Here is a 20,178-nt window from a genome sequence, read left to right on the forward strand (position 1 = left end):
TTCTGAGTCTGAAGCTTTCTCTTTCTTTGCTGAAGAGGGAAACTGGCAAAGGTTAGAAATGTGTTTGTGGGGCTGAACAGAGAGTTCTTCTTTGTTACTGAATCAGAATGATTGAAAATGGTCAGTGAAGGAATGTTTAACTCTGTGGCTTGGGGATATTTCAGACTGTGCCTGTGGACCCCCTGTAATCATTTCAAGGGTCCACTTTGATCTCTGAATTTTAGGAAACCCTCCTGCAGCAACAAAAATCCAGAGATAGATTTTTAAATAAACTTTATTTTTAATAGACTTTATTTTTAGAACATTCTTAGATTTACAGAAAAACTGAGCAGATAGTACGGAGAGTTCCCATATAACCTTCCTTCCCACACAGATACAGTTTCCTATGTTATTAAGATCTTACATTCACATGGTATATTGTCACTAATGGAACAAACATGAATACGTTGTTATTAACTATAACCTATGTTCATTTAGATTTCTTTAGTTTTAAGGTAATGTCCTTTCTCTGTTCCAGGAGCTCATCCAGAATCCACATTACGTCTGGTTGTCATGTCCCTGTCGGCTCCACTTGACTGTGAGTTTCTCGCACTCTCTTTGTTTTTGATGATCTTGACAGTTATGAGGAGTACGGATCGGGTATATTGTAGGTTGCCCCTCCGCTAGGATGTGTCTGATCTTTTTCTCATGGTCAGACTGGGAATATGGGTTATGGGCAGAAGACCACAGAGGTAGAGTGCCACTTTCATCACATCATATCAAGGGTGCATACTATCGATACGGTTGTTGGCTGTTCGATGTTAACCTTGATCGATCACCTGGCTGAGGTAGTGTTTGTCAGGTTGCTCCACTGTACTTACTTCTTCCTCCCACTTTATGATAGATTTTTAAAGTGCAGAGATAAATGATCAGATCTCTGTCTCAGAACATTCTGCCGGAAGTGTAGAGGACACCACACTGGCTAGAGAAGTTCCCAAAGTCTTTTGGATCAAAACTGTCTAAATCAACAGTTCATTGATTTGGTCCGTTGTTTGGACCAGTCAGTTTTCTCTTCTATTTGCAAATACCTTTGCCACCTCTAGCCTTGCCTCCCCCTGTTGGATTACTTCAGCATCTGTGGCAGAAGTGATCATTGTGGGCAGAACAGACCCTTTCCCAAGTGCAGGGCAAAGCCAGCATTTCTATGGGTTAAAAACAGATGTTGTCTGTGCCAACACTGTGACTTCACTTAGACAGGACTCAGGAGAGAAACTTTGCATAAATTCAAGACAAAATCTCCATGTCTGCATAACTGCAACTCACTGGATAAGGACGTTATGGCTGTTTGAATTTGAGAGGCGAAATATGAGTATTTATTTACGTAAGCATAACTGTTAGAATTTTTTTCTTTCGCAAGTGTCCCCCTCCCCCAGCAAAGAAGAAAAGAACAAAAACATAACACAAGACAATTTGAGCAAAAACAAATACAGACATACACATACATATATATGGCTTCATGCAGTGAACAGTTCAGAGGTAGTGGATTTCAGGAGTGGCTTGTCCCAGGGGCTCAAATGACTTCTCACTGTCCTTTTCTCAGTTTTGCTTCCTTCGTGGTAATCCATCCTTGAACAGCCGCCAGGTTTCAGGTGAGACCCTCGACCCCTAGGGGAGGAGTCATGTGCTGTTCCCCACTAGGGATGGAGCCCACCTCACTCCTGTGGATCGAGAAAGGGGAAAGAACGGACTCTCAAATAAGAAAGGGAAATGGGTGCTGAGGAGGGAAGCATCAAAGGCACACAGCAGTATGACGTACTCACAGCAAAACATCATTGGAGACGGGTTTATTTTACCTGTGAATAGAACCTTGACCCAGAAAGGAGGAACAGGATGTACGTTCAGGTGGAAACATTAGATTGGCAATGAAGACATAGATGAGATCTCTGTTTTATAACTAGTTTGCCACACTTGCTCTATGGTAGCATGCAGTCATATAATTGCATGTACCCTCCGTTTCTGAATCTAACCAATGGGAATAATATGTCTCTTAACTACCTGGCGTGGTATGTGAGAAGATAAAATGAGACAATAAATGAGAAAATGTTTAGAAAAACTATTTTAACAACAGAACTCTCTCCATAATTCTAACAAAGTCCTAGAGTGACTTGTTTCCATTTTTAGAACCTGTTTCCAGAGAAGGAAGTCTTCCTCGTTAGAGGCTCAGCTATAATGTATTCAGGCAAATATATCAAGCAATAGACTTTAGGGTAAAAGCTGTTGAGAAGGAGTTACTGCCATTTGCCACGACGTGGATGAATCTCACATAGCATTAGGTGAAAGCACATGGACACAAGAGAACCAACTGTGCGAGTCCATTTATGTAAACCTCAGAAACAGACCGATTTCCTCTATGGCGTTAGAATTCAGGATAATGGCTCACCTTCAGAGGGTTTGTAACCGGTAAGGGCACAAGAAAAGGTCACTGGGATGCTGGTGATATTCTGATTCTTGGCCTGGAAGTCGGTTACGTGGTTATGTTCAGTTTATGAAAATGCATCAGGTGACATATGTATAATCTGTGCACGTTTCCGTCTGTGTATCTCATTGAAAAAGTATCCTAAAAAGATGTAGTGTCATTAAGCATGAATCCAGTTTCAGATGACGAAGGCTGGAAAACTAGGGCCTGTGGAATGAATTCAGATTTCGGATACTTCTTGTCTGGCCAGTACCGTGTCTTAGGGTTTTTTCCCCCAGGGCAGTAGTGATAGGCTTGGAGTTTGGGAATTTGGGGAGATGTTAGATGTACTTGCCACTTCTCGATTGTCCTCATTTCTCTCTATAAAGCTACACCTGGCCCACTTCACCCCAGAGTGTTACCAGCCTGACCCCCTGAAGGTATTTGAGTTTGCAGATTCGGGAAAGGTTAAAATCCTGACTCCATCACAGCCCCAAAAGTGACCCTGGGCTGGTTACTTAGCCTCTCTGTGCCTGTCTTCTAATCCTAAAATTATAATACATTCCCAGAAGGGTTTTTTTTTTTTTTTAATAAGGATCAAATAGGCACTTAACACAATGCCAGCCACGTGACAGATTCTCAAAAAATGGAAACGATAACTATTATTAGTAGTAATATTGCCATAAATACTAGAATGTTTAATGAAATAAAATCGATGGTCTCTTGTGGACCTCCAGCCGTTGTCTCACAAGAATCACTGCTGAGCCAGTCCTTGCTCAGATCCCATTTGCCATGTCAGTGTTTTCATCAACCACGTTTAATAACCAGTTACCAGATGTGGATATTGGGGGCCGTAAATTTCCCTGGTGACGGTTGCCAATGGCAGGTAACTGTGTAATTACCACTTGTATTTCCACAAAACATGTGAACTCAAGTCAACATCGAGCGTTGTAGACAGTAAGACACCAGGGTTTTAAAATGCAGGGAAGAGCTGCCCAACCTGTATGATAAGAAACGGGTGCCTGGTTAGAAAACAGGGAAAGGACTGATACCAGTGTGGCAAAACACCACTGGAAGCCTTTGCACTGGCAGGACCATTTCCTTTTTCCTTCCCAAGTGCTGCATACATCTGGAAGAAGAATTCAGCGTTTAGGATGAGCCATGGGTTGGTTAGGAATCAGTACCTTCACCTCTGGCCACAATCCACGGCCTTGGTTTTCAGTGTCCCTTTGGTAATGGAGTTGCCTTTCTCAGTTTAGCATGGTCGCTTGGAAATGATGCCAAGCTGTTCAGCATCCTTCAAACAAGGTAGCTTAATGGGTTCCATGGAAATATCCCATGACAGCAACATACTAGGACTTTTAGAGAGATTGACACCGTGACTCCAATTGGAAATGCTCACGATACTCCTTTGCAAGGTGTCAGACTTAGACCCCAAACTGTAGTTGAAGATTCTTTGGTTTCTGAGCGTCATGTTTTCAGCTTATGAGAAAGGAAGTTAAAATGGGTCGCAGGGAAAAAAATGTCTTGCCTTTGGAGTCCCGCAAAGTGTTTGATTTTTTTAAGAAAGAAGAAACCGGATAAGCTTTATTGCTACTATTATTTCTTCCCGTGCGGTGTCTGTGCATGAGCAGGCTAGCATTCCTGCAGTGGGCTTAGGTTGAATTTGTGTTTCTAGAAGGAGCTGTCCACATCAGCACAGGACCAAGGCGGGTGAGCAGAAGTCGAGCAGGTTGAGCAGTGATAGGGGACAGAATTGGAATTTCTTAAGATGACCAGTCCCAAGTCTCCTGAACTTCCAGAAATTATAAAGTCATGGGAGAAGAATTTCTCCAAGAGTCTTATTTGGCTGGCCAAAGAAACTGAAATTCAACAAATTGAAAAGTGATCACAGTGAATTCTTAAAGAACAAGTTCAGAGCATGGCATGGGGCCATTTTTAGAAGTGTAGATGCCCTTCTACCAAGCTAATGAAATGGCCCTATTTTCCTTCTGACAACAACGGTTTCATTGATATATCATGTTGCCCCAAACCAGTCGAAATTGATAACAGAGTAGTTGATTTTAAATTACCTAAGACTCAAGTAGGCAGAAAGAAATAAAAATTTGCTCCAGGTATTTGGAGGGGCAAGGCCTTTTGCAAAATTGGACAAGAGACATCACTAGTAGCACTTTCTTCAGGAGACCAATTTTCTGTGCATGTGTCCTTGCAGTTGTTCCGAAAAGCATGGATTCCTCCTGGTGCACCTGGAAGTCTTGTCTTTTCCTAACCTATGACTCTGGTTCATACAGTGTCACCTACTGTCAAAAGTATCCAGCCGAAAAGAGTAAAAGGCATTTGACTGAAGGACGATAATACAGGCAAATTGGATTCCAGATTTTGTACAGCTCCGAGATAGTTTATGTTCATCTTTTTTCAGTCTCAACATAAGAGTAACTTGCAAGATGCCCCCTAAACCTTTTTCTGTGCTACAGCTTATCTCTGAAGAAAACAAAACACGAGCGGGACGGCTTTGTGGAACAATCCTCCCTTTATCCTCCAGAAACGGCACTGGTAGGTATGATTAAATGTAACCGAGCTAGGTAAAATGGATACCACATTTGGAGCAAGGAACCGTATTTTCCTTCAGCCAATATTTTGGAAAAATCTGATGTCAGTTTGGACATTGGTATTAAACCAATCCATACAAATTCAGGCAAATACAGCTGCAGAAGTCTCCTGTAAAAGCCAGTCATTTTGTGCTGAGGGCATCTAACTGAATATTAGCACATGGTGGTAACTAGCCAATCAGTTTGTGCGTTTGATTGGAATTTCAGAAGATAATTGTTTCATTTCCAGGTCTGTCTCTAGCTCACCATTTGACCTTCAACTAATTGCTTAATCTCTCTTAGCTTCAGGTTTTCTATCTTGAAAGTGAGAAGAATAATAACAACCAACTACCTATCTCATCCGGGTATTGAGTGGATTAATGGGGTCATGTTTGTAAGGTCCTGGAAAATTCTCAAGAGAGAAAGTTCTGCCACTTTTCCGTTTCTGCCTGGTAATATTTTAGAGCCATAAATGGGAAGGCTTGCATTTAATGGGGTCGTTATTACAGACGGATGTCCTCCGCTTCCTTATAACTAGAGAATGGACACCTTTTGAAAGCAGAACTTTTCATTATTATGGAATCTCTGATTCTGTTTGGTTGCTGCAACAGTCGGGAACTCCTGTGATAAACCAAGCTTTTCTCCTCTAGCTAAACAGTCCGCGGCGCTCTGAGGAAAGCACCATAGTTTCATGACCACAAGGAATTACCCAGACTATTTCTGCTTCAGTAATACTTAGATTGACTTTTGGGGTCAAACAGACAGGTTGAGTCCCGTCTCTGCCACTTCCTGGCTGGGTGACCCTAGGCAAATCTCTCCACCTCCCTGTGCTCTAAGGCTGTTGGGAGCATGACCTTTAAGGAAAATGCTTAACACAATGTCCAGCACATGGTAGGCTCCCAGGAACCATTACCTCTGTTAATAGTGTGTGTGACCATAACTGCATGTATTCTTCAATGCCACGAAGAAATTATAATGAGCATTAGTCCTCGATTAAGCAAAACCTAACTCATCAGAGCTTGTGTTTAACCAGAACCTGGCTCATCATGGCTGTCCGGTAACACCACCCTCGTTTGGTGAGCACTTTAGATTTAGGAAAATGGCAAATGAAAAGGAAACAACTCGGTGTCAGGGATTTATGCAAATTCCTATAGTATATTGTTTTGTCAGTGCTGATCTAGCCCCATCTCCTGACTTTCCGGAGACGATAACTGCAGAGTAGCTCTGAACAGCTGACATTCACTGAGAAGGAACTACATGCCAAGCATTGTGCTAAACACTGTGAGTACATTTGCTCACTTAATTGTCACAACAGCCCAGGGAGGTAGGTACTGTTAGTAACTGTCTTACAGAGGGGGAAACCGAGGTTTAGTGAGGCTAAGTTATCCGTCCCTACGGTTATTAAATAGAGGCACCAGGTTTCAATCCTTACTCTGACTCCAGGGCCCTGCTCTAACCCAGAGCCATCCAACAGAAAATAATGCAAGCCATGTATGCAATTTTAAATCTGCTAGCAGCTATATTTTTAAAAAAGTTAAAAAGAAGCAGGAGAAATTAATTTCAATGATATATTTTCTCTAATGCAGTATATCCAAAATATTATCATTTCAACATAGTCGGTTTAGACGCTCTTAATATCTTATAATCTTTTTCTTTTTTCGTGCTGAGGCTTTGACATTCCGTTTATATTTTGCACTTACAGCCCATCTGAATTTGGACGAGCCACATTTCCAAGTGCTCAGCAGCTGCATGTGGTCCGTGACCACTGTACTGGGCATGTGTAGCTCTCACCCCTGTACCGTCATGCCTGAGTCACTGAAGTCTGTGTCATCCAGGTTTACCAGACTGTATTTCCCGAGGAAGAAACTCAGTAAAATTTCCATTTTTAACAAAGGTAACAAAAAGGTATAGCAGGAGTTTAACATGTTAATTCTTACATTCCCAGTTTGCTAAACCATTAATTTATCCTCAAAGAATAGCTCTTTCCTAGAACATCCTGCTAGCTGAGCTTTTACTTGGTCATATTTAATATGTATATTTATACAAGTTGGTATAAATGAAAAACCATTAAATGAATGACTGAATGAATATATTCACTACCATGGAAAAGGAGGATCTCTTAGGCAGGGAAGATACGTAGGTACCATATGGGCAAGAACCTTATCCAATTTTTGCCCACCTCTGTAGCCCTGCAAAGTGCCAGGCATGAAGGAGACTTGCAAGAAGTCTTTTTTGGGGAGCAAATTGATGAATCCACATGGAGAAATTAGTTACTTCAAACTTGATTCCTAATGGGCATAGGGAATCTAAGTCCCTTCTTTCTCTCCCCTGAATATCTGGATTTTAAGGCTTAAAGTAATGAATTTAATTTATTTAAACCGTTTATGTTTCCAAATGAAATGGCATCAGAGAGACCACAGAAATCAAGAGTCTACTTGTTTTGCTGTTTGTTTTGTTTTGGTCGCACCGCGTGGCTTGTGGGATCTTAGTTCCCCCGACCAGGGGCTGAACCCTGGCCCTCGGCGGTGAAAGTGTGGAGTCCTAACCACTGGACCACCGGGGAATTCCCGAGGGTCTACTTTTAAAAGACAATTGTTGACTTCCTCACTGATAGTCCCAAATACGTCAAAGGCAGATGTCCTGTAGATGTTACCGTAGGTCACAGGCTGCACCGTCCGTCTCTCAGCCTCAGAGTATTTTGTCTCTGAGAAAAAACCCTCACATACTCTTTTCCTGGCCTGGACCTCACCGCTTATCCTCCAAGTGCTCCCGAGGTCCTCGCCCGACTCACGTATGGACTCTTCTCCCACGCCACACCATTCATACATTAGTGCTCAGCCCCCATGGCTTCTTCCTGCTCTGACAAGATAGTCTGTCTCAAGAGAACCTGAGGATGGTCTCAGATCAAATCTCCTTTAGTTTCGAGGGGGCTGGTCCAAACCCCAGCAGGGAACAGGTATCTGCCATTTAACCCTAAACCTGAATTTGCCTTTTTAACTTAAATATTAATTTCCCTAAGACAACCCAACACTGTTGTATTGTCAGAACTCTTTGAACTGCAAGTGCTAACGCCCAGTTCAAACTGATTTCACGAAAGAAAGGTAAGGAGGTTAAGGTGGCCCTCAGGCACGGCTGGATCCAAGGGCTTCGACAAGCCCCATTGTTGTTCTCCATTTCTGGGTTCTGCTTACTTCTGTATTGCCTTTATTTTCAACACTTCCTTATGTCATGGGATGCTTCCCGACCCCTTACCCAGAAACACATTTATAGCCAACCAGGGCTCTTGATCTGCAAGATTCATCTTTAGCCTGGCTATGTGCCCTGGGGCAAGTTGCTTCGCTACTCCAAACTTGCGTTCCCCTTCTGTAACATCAGGATAATAACAGCCTTCAGGTCAGGCTCCATATTATGTCCATAAAATGCTTAGCACAGACCTGAGTGAGTGTTTTAAGACAGAAGTGGGGGGAAATTCTATTTTCTATGGGGTAGGTAGTCACGATTGTAGAAAAGAGACTGTTTACAAGTTCTCCCAACCTCCAACCAGTGTCATTCGACAGAGGACAGTGTGCATCTGTTCTCTGAGCCTCCTGTAAGACTTCAGTGCTTGGGAGACCTGGCAATGACATGGGTGTAGAGGGTTTGTCTTCTGATGGTGACCCATGGAGTCAGAGTAAACCCCTGTCTCTTGCTGGACCCCCTTGGGACTTGTAGCGTGGCCAGCCAGCACGAGGAGGGATCCCCAACGTTGAACTTGGTCCTTAAGAGGTCACAGACCCAGAGCCCTCACCCAAGCAGCAGTAACAACCAGGATATGTTTAGAAACACATTCGGGGGGCTTCCCCCTCAGCCACACGTTTGAGATTTTATTCTAGAGCCTGTTCGGGTCTAGTGCCTAGTATAAGTGCTCAGTAATTACCTGTTGACTAAAATGAACAAACCAACATGATAACATGACCTGGCACATACAATACTAATGTGATGAATGTATGAATGAATGAATGCGTCGTAAAGCTTGTTAAATGAATAGTTGATGATCTACAGTAGATGAGCCATAAATGTTGGCTGAATGAATGAATGAATGAATGGCCTGTCAGTCATGTCCACGGCTACTACTTTCCATATGTGTTAAGCTGATCTTTGATTTATTTTCTGTAGCTATAATTCAGTCCCAGCAAACTGACACTCTAAATTTATGACTTGTTTTTATTTCCTGTTGTTGAATTTTGAAATAGATGATGCCGTCACATGGATCGAATTCCGTTTTCAAATAGAAAGAGGTATTTTCAAACATCCTTGAACTGAGCATGCAGAATGAGGGAGGCATGGTGCTTACGTACTCACTAATCTCTGTTATGACACGTCTGCATGACTGAGAGTATCATGCTCCTGGGTTGAGGAAAGGAGGGTTGTCCACAAATGACACATGAGTGGAGCCATCGTGTTCCTGTATATACTCGGTAGATATATGTACGGGCTGGAATAGGTAAGTTTAATCCTTTGCCATTATTCATTTCACTTTCCTGAATTCTGTGCTATTTCCAAGGAGTAACTGCTTTTCTTCTGGGTTAAGTAGAAATCTTTGCTTAAGTCAAAACCACTTACTTTAAATACATTCAGAGACATCAGGATCTTTTGCCCTAGGAGTGTTTCTCATGTTTTTCAAAGTCAATGAATTGTCACTTGACCTTAATGGACACTTATAGATCACTGAATTAAGGATTAAACTAAGTGGAGAAAAGAAGCTTTTATCCAAAATTCTCTGATTTATTGAGACAGATTTGGGAAGTCATAACAGTGTCACTTAATTGAGCATTGATGATTATAGTGCCAATGTATACAAAATGAAAAGGACTTGGGGTTTAATTCTGCTATTTGGAATTATTTGTGGTCCCTTTTAAGGAGGTCGAGAATATTTGCACAGAAGAGAAAAATCTGGTGAGAGTCACTCCAGTTAAAATTCAGTAAGATGTGCAATTGCTATTGTAAGTGAGAACGTTCCTGAAAAGTTAAAAAAAAGAAAAATGCCTCAGCTTCCTAGATACTTTGTGCACAGGTTGGTATCAGGAATTCCAAATAAACGACTAAATGGTGAAATGTTGTCCCTTTCATTTAGGTACGTTACTATTATGTATCTCTCTTGCTGAAAAATTTTCTCCATCATTAGTTTGAAGTTAAAAATTGTGTCACATAGCTGAAAATAACAAAAAGAGATGTTCATATTCTTAGGTAGTCTTGAGATGCCAGGATGCACTTTTCTTCTTCAGGCAAAATCCATTTTTAACACTCATCCTCCAGGTAGGCTTTCCAGGTGGTCATGAAAGGAAACTTGTTCATTGCTTCGTTTCTGGAAAGGATAGATTTGATCTACATTGGAATCTTCTTAGAGCCAAATCTGCACATTATCCAGCCCCTTTCTAATGAGATTGTGTTCTTCTGCCAACCGGTTTCACTGCATGCCTAAGGCGGGAAATTTTGAAACATATTACACTTTTCTAGATTTTTCTTCCAGAGAAAGGAACTTAGCTGAAGAATTTGAAAAGCTTCTCTTACACACCCAGAAGTTAGGCCGGGTAATGGGTTGTTTGGGAACAAAAGTAATTACCGAGTGTAGCCAAATCAGATTTGCAAATCCTAATACACAGATTTAGGCACGTGATATTGAAATGTGTGACCAGTAAATAAATAAGACAAAATAAAGTTCCAACATTTTCTCCTGTCTCTCAGGAGAGTCTAATAAATGGACTTGGGTTCCCCTGCAAATAGTTAACCTATGTTCTCCTAAACCCAGCATCTAGAGGCCCAGTGGCCCACATACAATATGGAATGGGCAACAAGACTGACCATGCCAGCTGCCTTTTAAAAGTAAATGCCAGTTAAGAAAAAAATCGCCTTTCCGAAGAAATAGTACGGCAAAAGGGGGAGTAATGGAACGCCATCTTCCTTCAGAAGAAAGCAATTTCTCTTATCAGACTCCTTCCACTTAAGGTAAGCCTTGTGTGGGAGAGACCAGGGGGGGAAATGGGGGCACATTTGGGGAACCAGGGAAACATTAAAAAATAGTTTTGCCTTTATTTGTAGGTAAAGTATCTATAAAGTATACTGGTGAAGCTCCTGATATTACAGTCAGATTACCAAGGTTCAAACCCTTGCTATGGGCATGACCATTCATTCATTCATTCATTCTGAGCGTTTCCTCTGGGCCGGCCACTGGAGGTTACAGCTCTGAACACATAGATGAGACCCCTGCCCTCCTGGAGCTTACATTCTAGTGAGGGGAAACAGAAAACAAAGAAATAGGCATGCCGATGAAATGAGCTCATTTTAGACCAGGATGGAAGAAGAAAATCATGCAGAGAACCACCGGCAGGGGGAGCTGGAGGTCCCTTAGGTTAGGATGTATACACTGAGGTGGTGGCCTGAATGAAGTGAGGGTGCCCAGGCGGGAGGAACAGCTTTCCAGGCACCGGGAACAGCAAGCGCGAAGGATGCATTACGATGTGGCTGTCAGGCAGGTCAACTTGTTTAGACTTTATCTGGTAAGGTAGGGAGTCCGTGTAAGACTTCGAGCAGGGGAGTGATATGATCTGAGCTGCACTGGGGAGGGTGAGCCCTCATGTCCTCATCTCTCGTGTCAGGGATAACACAGGAGGAGCAGCAGGCCAAGGCCTTCTCAGAGAACCGGGAATTCGGAGGACACTGTCCAGACAAGGTCAGCATTCCAGGTGAGTTGCTGAGCATGGATGCTTTGACTGCTGACGGTGCTGGTGGAATGAGGGCAGGGAAGTCGTGGCTTCACGGCACGCCAGTGAATGAAATAAGGACAAATCTTTGACAGATCCATCAGACTGAACTGGACTTGAATCAGACTTTCCTGGTGTGGCTTATTCTGGTGGTTTTTGTGTTCGGGGCTTAGTGGAGTGAATCAGAAGCTTTCAGGAAAAGACTCTTTCCACTAAGGTAAGCCTCATGTGGGAGAGGCCAAGGGGAAAAGTGTGGGCACATTTGGGGAATCGGGGAGATACCTTTAAAAAAGTGGTTTTCTCTTTATTTATAGGTAAAGTATGGTGGTTAAGCCTCTGTTATTTAGATGCAGATTACCAGGGTTCAAACTGTTGGGTTTGAATACTAGAACAGCTTGGGTTTATAGAAATCGTGACCTCTTTGAACCCTTTTTTTCTCCATATCGTGCAGATAATAACAGGATCTACCCCATGAAGTAGTAAGGATGAAACAAAGCCATGAATTTAAAGAGTTCAGACAGGAGCTGGTATCTGGCACATAATAAGAGCTCAATAAATGTTACCAGCAATCATTACTATTATTCATTACTCTTTATTATCTCGGCACTTATCAGCCTCCTCCTTATTGAATTCTACCGTGCAGACCCGGCGGATCATGTATAATTGCCTACCATATTTCTCTCCTCTTCCCACACATCCACCCCTACCCTCCTCAGGCAACTCATTTGTCTCAGGATTTTCCCCGGAGACCCAGGGACAGATATTCCTCATGTTGAAATCAGTGCAGCAGTCTTCTCCACGGGCAGAGGCTGGACCGAAGCCTTCTGTACATTGTCTCAATTGTTGGAGCCTCCCTAATGTGTTCCATCTTACAGGTGAGGAGATGGGGCTCAGAAGGGAAAGTGACCCCTGTAGGTTACTTGGTCAGCAAGAGGCAGAGTGGAGATTCAGACTTAGGTCTGTTTGACCTCAATGTCCCTTAAAACTCAAAAAAACAAAGCATCCATTCAGAACCCCCACCCCCCCACCCCACAAAAAAAGCACCATTGACCATAAAAATAAAGAGGGCTCTAAGTTAGGAGAGCACCGTGATTAGGCCAGTGCTAGGAGAGCCCGAGGTTCTCAAAGAGACTCCTTGAGTCTGCCCAGTGTCCAAAATTGTCCTCCAACCTCAAAGGAGCCTCTGTCCCTTCCTCCCTGCAAGGCCGGTGGCCAGTGGCAACACAATGTGGTGGTATTACTTTGACTGTGGCCATGCGGTGGTGAGGAAGCCCTGACCCCCTTCCGGCCTCTTTGTCCTGTTTAGTGCTCCATCTGTGGGCCCCTCGCCGGCAGCCCGGCTGGTCTTGACTCTGAGGTGGAGAAGTAAACATCTTGGAAATCTTTATTAGTTTATTTCAGAAGATGGAGCCTGTTTGTCCCTGGGGCCCGTCCCTCTTTTATGGCCTCCAGCCCTTCTTGACAAATTCTAGTGACCGGAGAGAAAACCGCTTTCTACAGCGGATCATTAAAACACCACCATAAACCTAGGGCCATAAAATATTATTTGCTGGGCATAAAAGGGGGGTAGATTTTCCCAGAATGACAACCCAGGCCCTGCTTTCTCCCACTGGGAAAGGCGGCACAGGGATGCGATCGTTCATAAATTCCTTATCTTGCACTCTGTTTTGTGAAATAACCCTGTTGGGAGAGCAGCCAAAAATATTGATTTATTTGTTCCACAGACTCAAAAGCATTTTTAATGAGTGGAGTATGGCGATGCCTTGCCAGTGTGTCTGCAGATGACTCAATCTGTGTGCACACACCCAAATGCACACACGGTTTGCAAAGGGAAACCATGGAGTTCCACAAATTGGAGGTAGGTTAAACGAGAATATTTGAAGGTGGAGGTGAAGAGGCATCCATTTGCCTCCTTCCAACTGTCTGCTCCTCTCACAGCCAAATTAACCAGCACCCATGGTGGGACTGGTTCTTACAACTGAGCCCGACTTTCCAGAGCAGAACCTGGTTGAAGGTTCTCAGTGGATTTCACAGTTGGTCTCCCTTGACATTTTCCCCTGGAAAGAATTCCTTCATCCATTCATGCATTCATTTGGTCGTTCAACAAATACTGTTGAGCACTTACCAAGTGCCAGGCACTGTTCTGAGCACTGGAGTTGCAGCCATGAAAAACACTGTCACAGAGGTTATTGCATCCTCGTGGGGTATAATCTCAGCACACCCAATATTAATTTCATCAGATGAAATTCACAACCCTTTATCTGAACTGCTTGGGGATAGACTGGTTTGTTGGAAATTTTGGAATTTTTTTTGAAAGATAAAATGGGGCATATGATTATTTAGTTTGCACATAGCCCCAGTGAGGTCTGGGGAAGTACCCGGTAACCCAACACCGTTCATATTTCGTCTGTGAAGAGTACGAACATTCACTCCAACTGGGATAAATTAAGACTATAAATGATCTTGTCATGGGAGGTACAGCTTTGCCACCAAAGGAGCTTAAAAACCTGTTTTCAGAGCTGCTTTTTGTAGAGTAGCGGGTATTCAGTGCCCAGTGCGTGCCTGACCCCTGCTAAGTTCTCCAGAAGCATCACTGTTCATTCTCACTGCACCCCTGATTTTCAAGGTCATCTGTTTCGTTTTCACTGCTCTCCTACCAGGTAGGTCATCATGTTTCTGTTTTTCTTTGTTGTGTGGCGAGGTCATTATATTTCTCTGGGTTTTGTTTGTTTGTATTGCAACAAAATCAATATTTGTGTTGTCATATGTGTGTGTTTAAGAGGATTCTGAGAGGCTAAATGACTTGTCTAAGGTTTCACAGCTGGAAAGAGGCAGATTTGGGACTGGAACTCCAGACTGCAGAGTTTACACTCAACCATAACCTAGCACCAGTTCCCACTAGAGGAAAGACAGCAAAACAGGATATGAAACTCTTGGGGCTAACAAAGGCTAACTAACAAAGGCAATTAGAGAGAAGCCGGCAATTATTCTGATAATTCAGAATATAACTTTTTTTTTTTTTTTAAAGGTTTGTGGTTAGGTAGCTAGTGTTTCTGGAGCAAATTCTCAGAATAGGATCTTATAAGCATTCTACCTCCAGCACTCAGGTGCCCCCCACGTGGGGGGCTTCAGCTCAGCACCCTTTGGGAACTCTATTCTTAGTCACTTTACTTCCTGACACTTATCAGAGCCTCGTGGGTGAACTGGGTCCGAAGCCATGCTGCGGAGCATTGCTGGGGTGCCAGCCCAGGAGGAGGGTGTGTTCCCCACAGCCCGGAGAATCCAGGCTGCCAGCCGCTGGGCCAAAGAACTGGAGGGAGGGAACTGCGGAGAGACACTGACTGCCCAGGGGCAGTTTGCCAGGAGGGGACCCTTCTTTGTTTAGACCCTCCTTCCCATGGGCAGATCTAAGGCTAGATTAGAAATTGGAAAATAGCCACTATGTGGTCAAGGCCTAGAGAATGTGAAGGGAGAGGGGATTCAGGTGAATGGGAGATGTCCCAAGGGCATCTATGATAAAGTTGGGTTCCCCCTTCTTAAGTCTGCATGCGTCCCTGGTGAAAGAAATCGTCCCCGGAGGAAGCCAGGGCTTCTCTTGTAGTTTGTGGGAAGCCCACACTGCCATTCTGGTGTGCCCAGCAAAGGCCAGGACCCTGGAGGGGTACAGGCAGCTGGGACAAGTAAGGGTCAGGAAGGGACTTGCAGAGGGTGGGGCAGCATCGCCCTGGGGTGGTCAGCCAGAGATTGGAGTGGGGGATGGAAAGAACGAAACAGCCACTGCCCCAAGTACCCAGGCCAAGGGTTTTGTGCTTTAAGGTCAAGGGCATGCCAGATGTATGGCAGAAATTGAATCCAGTGTGTGCGTGTGCGTGTGTGTGTGTGTGCGTGTGTGTGTGTGTGTGTGTGTGTCTTCCACCTTGGGTTGAGGATGGGGAGGGCTGAGAACAAGAACTGCACTCCAATGTGAACCACTGTTTGTGGGTGGCGCCCCTGGCGTGCGGGAGGTAGGGGTCACACGTCCACCAACCCCGCCCAATCGGGGTCGCCCAAACCACAGGTGTCTGGAAGTGCCTGCACGTTGCGGTGCCCTGCAGAACCTGGTTTTGCCGAACTTCGCAGCCTTTTCACCTGAGGGGACCAGCCAAGATGCAACCCGGCAGGATCACGGGTCGCTTCTGGATGCGTTGGGTCGCAGCCAGATGCTCACTCGCGCACCCCAGCACCCAGATCTACACTGGGGGCGGGGCAGGATGTGTGCGCCTGTCCTCGTCTCCAGCCCCCGGGCTTAGGGACCCTCCCCCAAGGTTAAGAATGGGAAGGAGGTCCTGCTAGAGATCCCGTGTCATGGCGACAGCCCCCTGTGCAGCCCCAGTGCGAGCGGCCTTGGACAGGTGAGCCAAGGGGTCCAGGCTGAAGTTGGGGTTCAGCTTCCATTGGGTAGGCGGTTTTGGAAGGAGAGCAGAGGGCCGGGCGGCGGTCAGGCAGCGGCTGCGGAGTGGACCTCTCTCTCTCTCAGCAGACGCCTGGGGGATGGGGAGCCAAAAGCAGGGGGATCGAGCAGGGAGTGTATCCCGCCCCCCTGCACCCCAGCTCGTGGTACGGCTTTAAAATCCTGCAGAGTTTGTCATAGGTCGGCCTCAGCACGCATGCGCAAAGACAAAGTTGAGTTTTTTTCTGTCTCCCCTCCCCTCCCCCCCTTTCCAGCAGCCTTTGGTTCTAAAACTTAAAAAAAAATTTTTTTTTTTTTCTCTGAGAACACCAGGGGAAAGAGGAGTCCGGAGAGAGTGAGGGAGAGAGGGAGGCCGGGGGGTGGGTGGGGGGTACGTGGTCCCTGCGGTCGGTCAGTCTGTGGGGCGCAGGATCGCGTGGAAGGCTGCTGCAAGCTCCGAGGCGCCGCCTCCGCCGCCCGGAGTCCGGTTCCGTGCGGCCGCTGCCGAGCGAGCTCCTCCCGCCGCCGCCGTGCCCCGACCGCCCGCCGCCCGCCTGCTCACTCTCCCGCCCCTTCGTCCCGGCGCCAAACGAGGAGGTGGGGAGCCACGCCGGCCATGGACCGCCGGAGCTGAACAGCCGCCGCGGAGTCCCTCGCCCTCGCCCCTCTCTAGCCCCACGGCCGCGGTGCCCGCGCGCCTCTTCGCCCTGGAAAGGCGGGGAAAAGAGGGGGATTAACCAGAAGAGGGAAAGAAGGGGGTTGGGAGGGGGGAGCCAGTGTCTCCCCTGGGGCAGTCGCGCATCGTCCCCGAACCCACTGGAGGCAGAACTTTCGGGGACAACTTTTACCCAGTTTGCTCCCCCTTTTTTACCAAACCCTAAAATGAAAGGACAAAAGTTGGCGCTGACTCTTGCAGCTCGGATGGCGACTTCTGCATTTTCAGCGGCATCTCCCGGAGAAAAACCCATGCGCGCCTGATTGTTCTGTGGCCCCCAAGCTGCAGTGCGTGTGGGTGTGTGTGTGTTTGGGTGTGTGTCTGTGTGTGTACACAGACATCCACACACTCACTCGCGGCCGCAGGATCAGCGCCTGGAAGCAGACGTTTCGGCCACAGACTTGGAGAGGAGGAGCTGGAGATCAGGAGGCGTGAGCCGCCAGGAGTCTGCAGAATCCGTGGTGTGAATGAACTGGGGGCACCTGGGCGCACGGATCGCCTCCCCCACCCCCCCGCCCCGGGCCAGAGTTGAGTTGTGGGGCATTTTTTTCACCCGCTTGTGAAGATTTTTTTTTTTATTTGTTGTAAAGTATTTTGCACAATCACGCCCACATTTGGGGTTGGAAAGCCCTAATTACCGCCGTCGCTGATGGACGTTGGAGAGGGAGCGCCTCGCCGCGAAACAGTCGCCTGCGCGCCCTCGCCGGACCCGCGGCTCCGTTGTTGCGCGCTGGCCGGGCCCTGTTCCTGCTGCCGGCAGGCGGACTTCGGCGCCCCTCGGTTCACGGACGCATCCCAGCGCTGCTCCGGCTCAGGCACCGAGACTCGATGCCAGTGACCGCTTGGGCTCCAGTCCCCTGAGCCTGCCCGACGCGCCCTGGAGGAGCACGCAGCTCTGCGCCGGATCGTCCCTCCAGGCTTAACCCGGCCGCTCCGCTCAGATTCTTCGGCTGCCCTCGGTCTTGCGGCGACTTCCTCCCCGCGCCCCCTCCCCCTCGCAATGAAGGTAGGTGTTCTGTGCTCCGCCGACGCTCGCCACTTTTTTTTCTTTTGGAAGTTAACTAAATATCCCGCCCCCCCTCCACCTATTCCTATCCCTCCCCCGCCAGCTCTCCTAATGCCTGGAGAGGCTTAGAACTCCCGCGTAGCTGGCAGGGACCCCTACCCTTTCCCTGCCGCGCTACCCCCCCACCCCCGCCCCGCGCACTGCCTCGGCCTCCCAGGAGACCTGGTCCCACCAAACGTTCTGCAAACTTTTTAGACTTTGGAGAAAAAGTGGGGAAGAGACGAGACAGAAACACAGCGGTTCACGGATGAGTTTCCTTTTGCCCTGAGAAACGCGAGTGTAATTTACTCTGTATATTTCAGTAACAGCATAATGATTCAATTCAACAAATATTTACCAAGCGCGGGCACAGAGAAGGTGTGCAGCCAGGGCTCAGAAAGGGGAAAGGGGACTCCTTGGTTGAGAGACCGTGAAGCTGGACTAGGGGCCGACTGTGCCGAGCAGCGCACCTCTCGCCCTCTGCAGCCAGAGGCCAGGTTGCAAGCTCAACGCAGCCGGGGACCCAAGCGCTGCAGGCCCTGTGCCTTTAAGAGTGCCTGGCAGGGGGCCAGCGTGCACCCTGGCTCGGGGAACGGGGTCGCGTTATTAGCATTATTAGTTGCCACTGGGTGAGCTCCGCAGTTTGCAGCAGTGATGGGGGCGGGGAGGGCTGGCAGTGGTGGCTCTAATCCTGTCCGCTGGGAGAGCGCGCCCCGGCCCCCTGCGCGGAATCTGCCTTGTCCTTTAGAAACATTTGGGCCTCCGCGTTGGGAGAGCGGGCGGGGGGCAGTTTGTGAACTCTTGTTTGTTTTAATTGTCAGTTGTATGTTAAAGCCGAGTCACACACTCCGAGGGTCACCGAGAGTTCACTTTTACAGAAAGTTAACATTTCTTCCTGCGGTATAACTTGCTATTTTCCGAACAACTTTTCCTCTCTGTCCTCCAAGCTTCGATCCTTATTTTCATTTTTCTTGATCTCTCCCCTTTTCAGTTTTTCTAGAAAATAAGCTTGGAATTGTAATTAAGATGTTTCCTAAAGCAAACAAGCCCCCCCCCACCAAAAAAAACCCCGTTTTTAAAACCCCCAAACTTGGGAGACCCTGTGGCCTTGTTTTACTTTCCAATCGCAGCCTGGCATCAGGGTCCCTTCTCCTCCCTCGTCTTTCTTTAAATGGACAGCTTACTGTTTGGAAGTCACTTGGAGCCAGCGGTGGGATCGCACCTCTTCAACCCCTGCCCTCCCGCCAACGTTCAAGGCTGCTCCAGCCAGATGCGGAGATTTTGTTTCTAGGCAATCTCTGCCAGGGGAGTTCCGAGGGGCCAAAGCTGAAAGAAAGCGCGCAGGCGATGGGAGGCAGTGGAAATTGTGTGTCCGAGTGTGTGGATCTGTGCCCTGCGTGTTTTGGGGCGGAGTAGAAGGTCAGTTGTTCTCGGGTCTTGGATATACTAGCCTTACTTAGCCAGGCCCGTCTCCACAAAGGAAGACCCTGCCCAGGAGGCCCAGCCAGAGTCCCTTGCTTTTCCCTCCGCTCAGCGGAGCTCCCCGGTGCACAAGGGGTTAGTACGGTGCGCCAGACCTCAGCTAGTCCTGAAGTCTTTTTCTTCCTCGCTGTGCGGTACCGGCTGCCCCCTGTTGGCTGCCTTGAGGTAGGACGTCTTGGAGTCTCGGTTCCTTGGGCCGGCGGGCAGCTGCTCGCCTCTTCCTCCCACCTCTGGCTCTGCAAGCACATCCCTTCAGATCACCAGGTCCCACTCTCCCAGGAGGGGCCCTCGGAGGCCCCCAGAGGCCAAGCTGCACTGGGCGGCTGCGTTAATAAGGAAGGGGCCAAGGGTGCGATGCAGCAAATGGGGCTCGGGCAAGTGGAAGAAGGATTGGTACCGCTTCTCCAGGGCATAGCAAGGAACAGGAGCGTCACCCTAGGAAGTCTCTGGTCTGGCCTTGGCGCTCTCACCAGTTTTCCCTGTGGTCCAGGACAAGTGGTGCTTTCTCTCCCCCTCGGTCTGTTTCTTGTCTATTAAAAAGTGGAGTTGAAACTGCCTCTGAAGAGTGGGGGTTGAAGTGTTCTTTAATTTTCTTTCTCCTTCTGCCGACAAACAGCTCCTCTGGACAGAGTTGAGAGCCTGTGGCTAGAGAGAGCTAGACATCTTGTGTGGGAAGGTGGAAGTGGCATCTGTGTGTGTGTGAGAGAGAGAGAGACAGAGAGACAGAGAGAGAGTTGTCCTGCAG

At 47.1% G+C, this 20,178-nt stretch overlaps 1 protein-coding gene across 2 annotated transcripts in view; it reads left to right on the forward strand.

Moving 5' to 3' along the window:
* The window catches only part of WNT5A (Wnt family member 5A), a 45,530-nt gene that overhangs the window by 1,780 nt on the left and 23,572 nt on the right, over positions 1-20,178 (forward strand). The window contains exons 2-8 of one of the 2 annotated variants that reach the window (XM_033424618.2): positions 518-577; positions 4,909-4,987; positions 9,255-11,007; positions 11,658-11,744; positions 11,858-11,979; positions 12,479-12,637; positions 13,487-13,620. In XM_033424618.2, coding sequence (XP_033280509.1) covers positions 12,532-12,637; positions 13,487-13,620 — 240 coding nt within the window. In that variant the 5' untranslated portion in view covers positions 518-577; positions 4,909-4,987; positions 9,255-11,007; ... (1 more) ...; positions 11,858-11,979; positions 12,479-12,531. Of the gene's footprint in view, positions 1-517; positions 578-4,908; positions 4,988-9,254; positions 11,008-11,657; positions 11,745-11,857; positions 11,980-12,478; positions 12,638-13,486; positions 13,621-16,580; positions 17,913-20,178 lie in introns of those variants that run through there. The other variant, XM_004267928.3, reaches the window with a different exon arrangement.

Source organism: Orcinus orca, chromosome 10, assembly GCF_937001465.1.
Source record: "Orcinus orca chromosome 10, mOrcOrc1.1, whole genome shotgun sequence".
NCBI lineage: Eukaryota > Metazoa > Chordata > Mammalia > Artiodactyla > Delphinidae > Orcinus > Orcinus orca.